At 37.6% G+C, this 11,035-nt stretch overlaps 1 protein-coding gene across 1 annotated transcript; it reads left to right on the forward strand.

The window, feature by feature from the left end:
- The first annotated feature begins 2,022 nt into the window (after window positions 1-2,022).
- Window positions 2,023-10,814, forward strand: LOC113476093 (cytochrome b5). The gene is made up of 5 exons (XM_026841418.1): window positions 2,023-2,034; window positions 4,537-4,665; window positions 6,325-6,354; window positions 8,832-8,866; window positions 9,710-10,814. Exons 1-5 carry the CDS (start codon window positions 2,023-2,025, stop codon window positions 9,786-9,788), a joined length of 285 nt encoding a protein of 94 aa, XP_026697219.1. The 3' UTR covers window positions 9,789-10,814.
- Window positions 10,815-11,035: the final 221 nt, after the last annotated feature.

The raw sequence follows: 11,035 nt of genomic DNA on the forward strand, positions 1-11,035 counted from the left end.
TCAGTCATTGATGTCAATCTAATGAGATAAACAAGAGTAGCTGGCATATAAAAATAAGAATGAAATTATCAGTGTCTTGATCTACTTCCCATTGTGGTGAAAGTCCTCCTTATGGTTTTTGTGGGAAATTTGTTGGATTCCTTAAGCTAGAGAGAGAAGCTAACAATAGGAACATCTCTACCTGAGAGAAGTTCCTTATTCTGGAAACTAACTATGGTGTGTATTGAATATTCATCTAATACAGACTTTGTTTAGGTGACTTCAGTTGTTAGTGGTCTCAAAATTTGTTGAAAATATTAATGGCCAATGAAAATGTGTTTTTCATGAGTTGTGACTTGTACTTTTAAAACACTGTTTCTAAATATGGACATCTCCCACGAAAAGTGTTTTGGAATACTGATCAAATAAAGCACAGAAGAACAAATATTGCCTGTCAGAATGAAAAATGTTCTCTCTGCTATGTGGTAATAAGTTATTTTCATCCAGTATGATGATATCCTAGAGGAGTGGCATAATAGCTTCCATGTTTAAAGTAACAAATAGCTTCCACTGAAAGGTGCTGGTACTAGCACATTTTGAAGTCTGTCAGAGTACCATGTGAATTTTTGTTGCAGAACCTTGCAGTCTAAGGATTAACACCAGTGTATAACTTCCTTAAGCTCTGATGAAGTTTGTAGGAGGATTTGAAAATGCTTTGAAAAATATCACTTCTTAGCACTCTTATGCAAGACACTGTAAGCTGTAAATGTTTTGTAAGTGGGGAAATGGGTACCCACCTACTGGGCATTCCTTTTGCAGTTCACCTAAACCCCTGGTTTTCAAAAATACACTCTCATAAAGAGATGTATTCTCCTAGGCTCCTAAAATGTTACATGAGTACAGAATTTCTGTCCTATAACTTAAATAGGTGATGGAAATAATTTAGCGGACTCTGCAGCCTACATGAAACTGCCCTTAAAACAAACAAGTGTTTGTCTTGCACAAAAAGCTGGGGTTTTCTGGGTCTCTGGATCTGGTGCTGCCCCTTTCTGCTTATCGTTCCCTGTAGTGCAGAAATCAAAACTTGGATTTTTAAGACTGTCACTGGTGGAGACCTTTGATGATCTCCCCTGAAGTTCAACTGGACCCTATAGATTTTACTCCTCTAGTATGGGATGGGGGAAGGGGCAGGAACTGTGAATTAAGATAGTTATACTTTAATAGACTCTTGAACTATGACACTGAGAAAGTTGCATGACTGCAGTGAGGGGAAGAAGATGTGATAGGCATTCAGGATGAAGTAATCACAGACTTCTGACCCAGATGAGAGTAGTGAGTTTAACTGCTTGTTTGCTTTATCGAAAACTTTGTAATGTGCTCCTGTGAAGAATTAATCTATGCTATGTACTAGTGCTGGCTCTCTACAGACATCTGTTATGCATGTAACTTAAATACCTATGTTCTTATATTGGGAATGTCCTAGGAATGAGCTATATTACCTTTATTTATCAGCAAAAGCTTCTTCATTTCCCTTGAACCACAAAGCACTTCACTTATTTGTATCAGCAGGATTTTGCTTTGGGAGTCACTATATAGTCTTGCAGGCTTTCCAATTCTAGGGTCTATCCAAAGGCTCTTCATTTGAGTAGAAACACAAGCTTTGTTTACCAGGCAGAAGTGTTAACAAAGGCCCATATAAACAAACTTTGAGAAACTTATTAAACCATGAAAGGTGGTAGGCTTTTGATAGAAAAGTCACTTCTTGCCCTTTGAGACAATACAGTTGCTACATTTCGTTAAGGGAGGTGAAGTCTTTTCACTAATTGGTTGTATTATGTGCTAGTTGTTTGCAGGTTTCTAAGTTTGCATCTTTAAGCAGAGGTGCCATCTAAAAAGTGTTTAGTTTCAAAGTACTTTTATGTATATTGAGTAGGTTACTAGTAATATCACATGCTAGATGGCTTAAGTTGTGAACTCTGTGTGTGGTTCTCTCTACCTTGGTCTTGCTGGTGTGAAGGAAAAAATACTACCACTTTTCCAGCTATGGTGGCAGAGGTGAGGGTGAATTTGTCCCCTTCAGCTGATGTGTGATAGCCACTGAGAGGGCTGGTCATGGTCACTGTGTTGACACTGATACTGTGGTTTTATAGATAAGGCATCAGTTACTAATTAGACCAAAAAGTAATTCTACAGAGAAAAGTCGGAGTGCCTCACTGAAGCTGCCTATATAGCTACGTGATTGCTTTGTAGTGACACAAGGGAGGGATTTGGTAACAAATTAGTGCATGATCCTTCTGTAGTTGGCAACCTGCAGATGGTTTGTTAAAGTACTCTGAAATGGTTTTAATGTAGATGCAGTTATACCGATAGGTATCCACTTGTTTGGCTGGTTGGTGAATTTTCTGGGGGAATTTAATGTAAACCATGTGATCTTGACAACTTGCTGGAGTAACTAGTGTTTTATCTACTTGTATGAGTGGGGTTTGGTTTCACTGCAGTGCATGAGTTTACATGCTACTCATGCCACTAGTGCTTGATGGGTAGTTTAACTTTGGTGTCTTGTCTTGTTTGTTTTTCCAAGGAGCTTTGTCTTCGTTTCTGCTGAAGATGCTACATAAGTTGTATTTTGGGGAGCACAGTTCTTTAGCATAGTATAAAAGAACCAAGCCCACAAACCCCCAAACCTCACATTGCTGAAGCAATTCTTTGAAGACTTACTTGTGGCAATATCTGGGAGATCTTGTTAGACCCAAGTTATACATTTCAAGGCACTGAACTTGAGTGATCCCTCAACTTTTGTCCATTCCTTTCCCTGAATGCTTATCAGGAAAGACTCAAGGGCAGGATTTTGGTCAGCATGCCATATTTGCACATCTGCTTGCATAATCTTTACTCTGTATGCACTCTTTTAACCTTTTTTGGCTCAACTGATGTGTCTAATCTCTTTATCAGTTGCTTAACCTTGCTTTTGCTTAGTCATGGTGGGGAACCCTTACCCTTCTAGCTGTGGTATCTTGGCTCTTTAAAAAGTGTTGTGTTGTTTCGGTTTGATTTGGGGGTGTGGGGGGTGTTTATTTTTGTTTTGTTTTTTAAAAGCAACTTTCTTAATAGATTAAGATAAATGTCTTCCTTTAATGCAAAGATTCAAATTTTGGGGTTCTGGTACTGCTGAAAACTAGTAGTAATAGTGTCTTCCCAGTCTGTATGAATTTTTTTTTTTTTTGGAAGAGAAGAATTGGTAGGGGATTAATACAGGGGGGTTTGAAATAAACTAACTTGAATGGTTTAGACTAGCAGAAATAGTTATGCTATTTCTTTAATCTACTGTCTAAGCATAGCCCTTCTGTTCAGCTATGCTCCAAGCAAGATAACCCTAAATAGTAGAATTTTTGCCTATTTTCATAATGCCTCTGACTACAGAATATAAAATTAAAAGTGGAACTGAGGCTCCAAAGCCTTATTTCCTCTGTCTCTGGTCACATTAGAATTTATTTCATGATTGCCTCAATCCAAGCCAATAGCACTGAAGTGCTTTCAACTTGCTTACCTAATAATTCCCAATGTTTATGTAGTAGTTCCCTACTTAAAAGTTGAGTGGTGAATTTTTACAGCATGTTACTTACCTGTTAGATGAAGCTGAGAAAATTGACTGAACTAGAAGATGTGATATATCTTGCAGTACATAGACAGTTATTTGATGGATGGAAATGTGAAACTATGCAATCCCTCATCGTGGGGAAGAATAAAAGTGGAGAACAGGGATTTAAGTTAAGAGAATGGTGATGGGTTAAGGTATTAGGAAATAATGAGAGACCACTTTTCTACATCTCAAGGGTTTTATCAGCAATGTCGTTTTGGGATTCCATAGTCTGCTAAAACCAAATTGCTAGCCTGGTGTTTTGTGTGAGTTTTCCGTTGTGCTGAAACAGTTCCAAAGTAGCTGGTTTACTAGATAATCATACAGTAATTTATTTTGGAAAGGATGCTTGAAGGTTATCTGGTCCAATACTTAACTCAGACTAGGATTAACATGAATGTCAGGTTCCTTAGTGCCTTGTGTAGGCAGCCTCAAAGGATGGAGATTCTGTGTGCTCCTTTGCCAGTTGTTTCAGTGCTCTTCTTGTGAATAGCTTTTTTGTTATATCTACCTGGAATGTTCATGCTGCAACTTACACCTTTTGGCTTTTATCCTTTTGCTGTATAAAGCATTGTTTGGATAGAAATACACATTTCCTGCAAAAGTGAGAACATGGAATGTAATGTTAGATAATAGCTGGGCTGTTAAAAGACTGATGCCTGTAATGTTCTAAATGCTTTAGCTGCTAGGTGTAATGCCTCTTACTGCTCTGTCACTGATGGAGTAGAGATTTAGCTTCATTGGTTTTGGCTTCAGAGAGTACATAAAGCTCTAGTTATTCAGAGAGGCTTCATGTTTGCTCTAAGAAGTCTAGCAGCTGATTTTACAAGGACTTTTTTTTGATTGTAGAAATTAAGAATTTACATTCTTAAAATGTGGAATGTTTTCAGTAACAAATTCAATCTCACTAAAAATTGCAGCACCCAGGTGGTGAAGAGGTCCTCAGGGAGCAAGCTGGGGGAGATGCTACTGAGAACTTTGAAGATGTTGGCCATTCCACAGATGCAAGGACACTGTCAGAAACCTTTATTATTGGGGAACTTCATCCGGTGAGTACATGAGAGTACCAGTACTTGCTGTTTACTGTAGCTTTTGCATCTAGCTATTTTTCTGGTAATTTCCTTCAGAATAAAGGAGAGCTACTAGTTTGGTTGGATGCCAACCCAGCAGCTGTTTATGGATGGACCTGGGCTGGAGGTAGGTTCTCCTAGTGTGAAGGGATTTGATTAGTGTAGTATGAGGATGGTCATATATAAAAGTTTGCTGCTTTAAAATATTTTGTAACTTATTTCTTGAATAAACTGGATATGGAATCATGCCCTTTCTGATGTACCCTGTGAGCTTTATAATGAGACTCTATAACCCCTGAAGGTGATAGGTCAGAATGTCTAGACATTTTCTTATGTCCATATGCAGACTGATTACTAACAGCCACTTTCATTATTGTAAATACATAGGCCAGGCTTCCATCTGGATCTAAAAGTACAATCTTGGCTCTTCATAAGTATGTTTAGAAAATGGCTACTGTAAGCATTATACTTCATGTTTGATGCTCTGTCTTCCCTCTCTCTGTCTCCCCTGGTTTTGAGCTGTGTCAGTGTTCCCTACTTGTGGTTGTCAGAGTTGTTTATGATCAGTTCCCACTGGGTCATCTGTCACATCCTCTTTTCTATACTGTCCTTACTGTTTCCTGTTCTTTCAACAAGCACTTTTCTGATGCCTCAAGTTTGAAATTATTTATTTCTAGCTACAGAGCTGCTGCTTTGGCTTCCTTTAGATAGATGCAGGAGAGCTTAAATAAGGCCTTAATAGTCGAAACCCACTTGTTAGAGGCTTAGGCTGCTAGTGTGCCTATCTGTTCTGCTTTACTGCCCATCCCTGCCTCTTCCATTTGTCTTGTGTATGTTTTATCTTGCATTCAGGGTAAACATGGCTGTCTTGAGTAGCTTATTTCACAGTAAGATTCCTAATCTTATATCTGTCTCGGGTCCTTTTTTGATAAATATGAATAGTGTAGGTTCTAATACAAAATAATTCAGCTCTGATACACACTTGCAGGCTTGCAGCCTTGCAGGCTTGTCACCTGTTTCAGATGGCAGTTGATGCCAGTAAAATTCTTCTTAACGTTGCTACTAGTCCAGTTCCTACTTGTTTGACAAGTGCCTGTTTTCATCTGATATGAAACAAACAGCTTGATAGTATAATGTATAAATACAGCACTGTTAAGATTATGTACTTTTGGTCTTTTTTGGTAATGAATGTGACTATTTCAAGTAAAACTTCATGGGTTTATGAAAGATCTATAGAATTTGGGACCTTTGCACTGGCTGTTGAACCAAAACTAGTTCAGTGACTTTGCTTGATAATACTACTAGACCAGGCAGAAGTAAACTAATGATTGTAATTGGTGTATAAGCTAAGATTATGTGTGCTGTTTAGAGACAAAAGAAATGCAAACTCATGGGCACAAGAAATAATGAAATATGTTGGAGACTCGGGTTTCACTTCTGTATTGTATACTATAAAGTGTTATTCAAGGAAGTGATCTTCTTCACGGTAGCTCAAAATCATACACTGATATCTGCTCTTTCACAGTTTCCTAAAAATAGGTACACTAACAGAATAAATTGCAAACTGAATTTAATGATAAATGATTGCTTTGAGTGCTTTGGGTTTTGTCTAAATGTTTCTTGCTTGTTTTCTTGCAGGATGATAGAGGGAAGCTTCAGAAACCAACAGTAAGTGTGTTTTTTTTAAAATGTCACACTGTTTCTTTTAGGCATTAGGGACAGCATCTGTCCATAACTGGTATACCCCCAGAGGCAAAAATAATTCAGCTTGATTTAAGTGTAGTGTTTCAGGTCGTAAGTCTCTTACTAAACCTATTGATCTGGCTTCAAATTATTCTTCCTGTTAGCTGTTCTCTTATTTGTGTGGTTTTGAACTAAGAGGTTAAGTGTGATGACATTACACTGTAGCAAAAAGCTGAATCTAGAATCAGTCAGTGGTTTTCTAGTAGTCAGTTTAAGAGAAAAATCAGTTTATAAACAGAATGGATTAAACTAATAATAAGTGTTTTTGGCAGATGCTTAATATATTGGTAACACTAGTAGGTAGAGAACATAGAGGCATTTGATTGTTGTGTTATACATCAGTTAACTTGCAATTGTGAACCCTTTTCAAGGTGAAAATGCTGTTTCCTTACTGACTGTTTCAGTAGATTTTTTGCCAAGTGTCCTATCAAAACAGTATTGCACCTATTTTTTTAAGGGTTTTTTTTCTATCTTTAATAGAATGAAGTTGTGTTGGTACTAAATTTATGAAATTCAGGGGTCCCTTAAAGGAGCAAGTACATCAGGGATTAACTTGTACAGTTGCTGCTGCTGTGTGCCAAGAGGATGTTTGCTCAGGGCTGGCTTAACAGTACAGCGGTATGCTTAGGAAATAGTTAAAGATAATTTTTAAATGAAGTGTAGTGGGAACAGTAACTTACTCTTGCTGGTTTTAGAGATTACTTTTAAACAATCACTTTTGTAAAATCTTCCAGTAGTATGAGTAAGTTAAATGAAGTAAAGTAGAAAAAAAACCCCAATACACACTGAAATGTTTTCTATAGCAGTTATTATTTTTATTATTAAGGACTTTATAAATAAAAATAAGAAATTGAATGATGACTGGAATTCAGAGCTTCTTCCCATCAAGAATAACATCTGCTATTCAGATTTCTTTTGAAATTCAGGGCACTGTACACTTAAACTGTAAGAGCAGCAACCATAAATGCAACTGAGCAGCAGACTGCCCAGTGCAAGTTGTAGTAATCCCTCGATTAAGCTCATAGGAATTTACTAAACTGAAGTACCTAGAAAATTAGTTTGGCCGAAGTGTGGTCAGTTGGGAGTTAAGATGTATTTAGGTGACTTTACTAATGTTCCCGCTTGGCTTTTTCCCTCCCTTGTTTTAGTACTAGTCATAGGTACCTACAGCACATGTGTGTTTTCCATCATTCCAGAAGGAAGCTGGAGCACTTTTCCTCCAGGAGGACCTGTGGGTGTAGCTGATAAGACAGTTTCACTCAGGGCATTGCACTCTGGGTGGGTAAAGGGGTCAGCTTAGGCCCTGTGCACTGGCTCTCTAGGACCTGTCAGAAGGCCTTGGGCTTTCAAATGTCTTTCTCATCCTTGCACTGTATTTAAAGTACCCTCGATGTACATGTCCAGTGTCACAGTGTTTAAAAGCAGGTTTTGATGAGCTGGGCTGCATTTTTCTTACTGTCTTGGTGTGGGAGGAACCATCCCCTGGCCCTGGATGTGGCAAGTCTGTTGTAGAAGGTGTTAGCCTTGATAGTGTGGGCATAAGCTGTTCCATGCCGTTTGGTTTAGGGATTAGTTTTCCATGGAAAGGTTCATAAAAACAGCGTCAGTGTAATCACTGAGTCTTATTCTTTCAAACATGGTATTTGCCACATGTAAAAGTGTGATGATTTGAGTGCTTGCAGAAGTAGCCTGTTTGAACCTGTGAGAGGGTGTTGGGAATCTTTTGTTCGTTAAATGATTTGCAGATATTCTGATACTGAAGCAATTAATTTTTCAGTGATGGATATTGTACTACTAAATTTAAATATAGTTTTAATGCTTGGATCTTTTAAATGCAGTTTGGATCATCTGCCAAGTGGGATTTGATCTTGTGCTTTTTCTATGGAAACTGAACAAGAAGTCCAAATCAGTATCAGTAACAACTATAAATGACTGATTCTTATGCAGTCTGAAACACCACACTAAAAACCTCAGTTTAATAAATGGATGTAAATTAGTAGCTTTCTTCATGTAAGTTCGATATAACAAATGTTTGTGTATTAATTCAGAGACTTTTCAATTAAATTTTAGGCAAGTAAAGCATCTTAGTCTTTTAGGTGAATAAAACTTTTTAATTGTAGCCTGAGGTTGAAGTTAGCTTCATGGAAAACTTGTTGCAAAATTCCTTGTGAGTATATTTTTTTAAATAACTTTTGATGCAATGTTGCCTACAGAAACTGCTGCTAGCTAGCTTCTATACAACAGTGTTAAAGGAATTCTGAGAAAAATGCTTTCCAAATGCAGTGCACTGAGTTGTTTTTATATTAGTCCCACTTAACGAGTTTTAAGAAATTGTAAGGGCTAGTTAAGATGGAGAGGGGTGTCTGCCTGATGTAAATATCTTTTTATGCTTTGCTTTCCAGGAAACTCTTATAACCACTGCTCAGTCTAATTCCAGGTATAGTATGATACCTGATGCCAGAGTTCTGCATGCTTATGTTTCTGAAGCTTAAAAAGCTGAACAGCTTCTATCTACCTGAAGCTTAGATGTCAGAGGATGGTGCATGAAAATTTCTGTTCTACAGAAAGTCCAATTTGGCATCTATGTACCACTTCACAAGCATGTCTGCTTACTAGCTAGACTTTTTTTCTCTTACTGATACATATTGACGTATCTACGAAATGGTTTATGTTGGGTACAGGCCTTCATTTCTGGAGGGTATTGGGTGAATAGAAGACACTTGGTGCTATTGCTGACTTTTCCACCTCACTTTTAAAATTTGCTACAACTGTTGCATCTAAGGGAAATAAGAGGAATGTGTCTCTAAGAAAGAAAATCTCTCAGAACTGGGAGGGGAAGAAACAGTTTGGAACACCACTGAATCAAACTGTATGAAGTTATATCTTGCTGACGATTGCCTATTGCTGAAACTTCAGAGGACTGTTCCCTGCCTCTGAGTGAGGAGCTTGGGTGCTTGAGAGTGTGTGTGATGCCACTACCTAAATGGCTTTTGAATGAATGAATGAATGAATGATGGGCAGCACACCATGACTTTAAACATGGCTAGTCTTACATTTCTCTAGTAAGCAAACTTCTTGTTAAGGCTTTGTACTAGAGCTTACAATACAAGCTTTTTTACTTGGCTAGAGTATTACTGGCCAGCCTGGTTGTTCTGTTGTCCTAACTTTGAAGTATTTGTTGGAGTGGGGAGGAAAGACGTCTTTAAGCAATTATTTTATTTTTTTTTTAACCTTGCTGGTTGTCACTTCCTAAACTGCTGTTTCAAAAACTTCCTTCTAGTTCGTGGTCCAACTGGGTGATCCCAGCGATAGCAGCAATTATTGTGGCCCTGATGTATCGTTCCTACATGTCAGAGTAAGCGCCTTACTGAGAACTAATGCAAGAAGAGCCTGATCTGGGAGAAAATACAAGCAATCCTAACTCAATATCATCCTGGACAAAAGCCTGATGTCTGAAGAAAAATTCAACTTTTTCAGAAAACTGAACAATTCTTTTCTGCTGTGCACTTTTCTTAATGTTGCCTTCTCGTTTGCTGTTCTGAAATGATATAAAGGCAGCATTTCTTTGTATAACAATTTTATTCTCGAATTATTTGATAACTGTATTGGTTTCTGTGTTTAGAATATTGTTTTGTATGTAACATTCTGATTCTGGTTATTTCTCCTTAATCATGGGGTCTGTAGGACTCTCTTGACATACAAATTTTACAGCTTTAAATGACTACCAAAACTGTGTACATGTATTTGTCCATGTACACAACTTAACTTAAAAGTCATGTTTTCTTAAATGTAGTATGCTTGAATGAAATGCTAATTAAATGTAATGGAAAAAGCTGAGTCGAGTAGTGGGCATAGGTGTCTGTAAGTGGTTGGGCTATACCAATCAGGTTATAATGAGGTGATTATATTTTTTTTTTCTTTCCTCTTGACATCTGCTCTTATAGTTGTAGATATTCCTACTAGCAAACTGTTCTGTTTGGCTCCCATTGAAAAATTCAGATGAAGTAAGAAACCCAATGTTTGGCCCAATTAATGTCTGTCTCACTTTTGTGAAAAGTAGCTCTTTTTTGCAAAAAAAGGCAGAAAAAAGTAGCTGTTACTACATAATACTGTTCCTGCCAAGCACTCAGGTGACTCTAGAATTTATTCTGGAACTTTTAGCCTTTTATAAAATTTTCAACTTTGTCATATACATTGTGAGGAAAAAACCTGATACATGGAATCTGTTTCTGACTGTTCTGTCATGTACTCCTTGGTGCTTTACTATGAAGAGACGAGTATTTTCACTGCTAAATACAAGATAACTGAAAGTTTGCTTTTTGTGGTGAATATTTTCAGTCATACGTAAATGATTATGAATAAAAGTTTAATTGCTTATTCTCACGGGCTCTAATTGCAAACTTTTTGAAGACCTTGGAAGAGGTGCTTTTGTATCTTGACACTTCTCAGAATGCTGAATGTCAAGATATGTCTCTTATGCAGGGAAGTTGTGTGAGAAAGTGTATTATGGAGTGGTTAGCATAGATGAATGTTTTCATCAGCATGACCTCAGTGCCAGCTGGTGACTTAGAAGTGGTTTGCTCCTGCAAGCTCTGCCTCCCTGACA

The sequence above is a fragment of the Athene cunicularia genome, assembly GCF_003259725.1.
Source record: "Athene cunicularia isolate RWA chromosome 2 unlocalized genomic scaffold, athCun1 chr2_part1, whole genome shotgun sequence".
Classification (NCBI taxonomy): domain Eukaryota; kingdom Metazoa; phylum Chordata; class Aves; order Strigiformes; family Strigidae; genus Athene; species Athene cunicularia.

Excerpts from the sequence above, each read along its gene's own strand:
- LOC113476093 (XM_026841418.1), top strand. Across the intron at positions 4,666-6,324 it reads TTATTGGGGAACTTCATCCG|GATGATAGAGGGAAGCTTCA; the intron begins GTGAGTACATGA and ends GTTTTCTTGCAG. Across the intron at positions 8,867-9,709 it reads ACTGCTCAGTCTAATTCCAG|TTCGTGGTCCAACTGGGTGA; the intron begins GTATAGTATGAT and ends ACTTCCTTCTAG.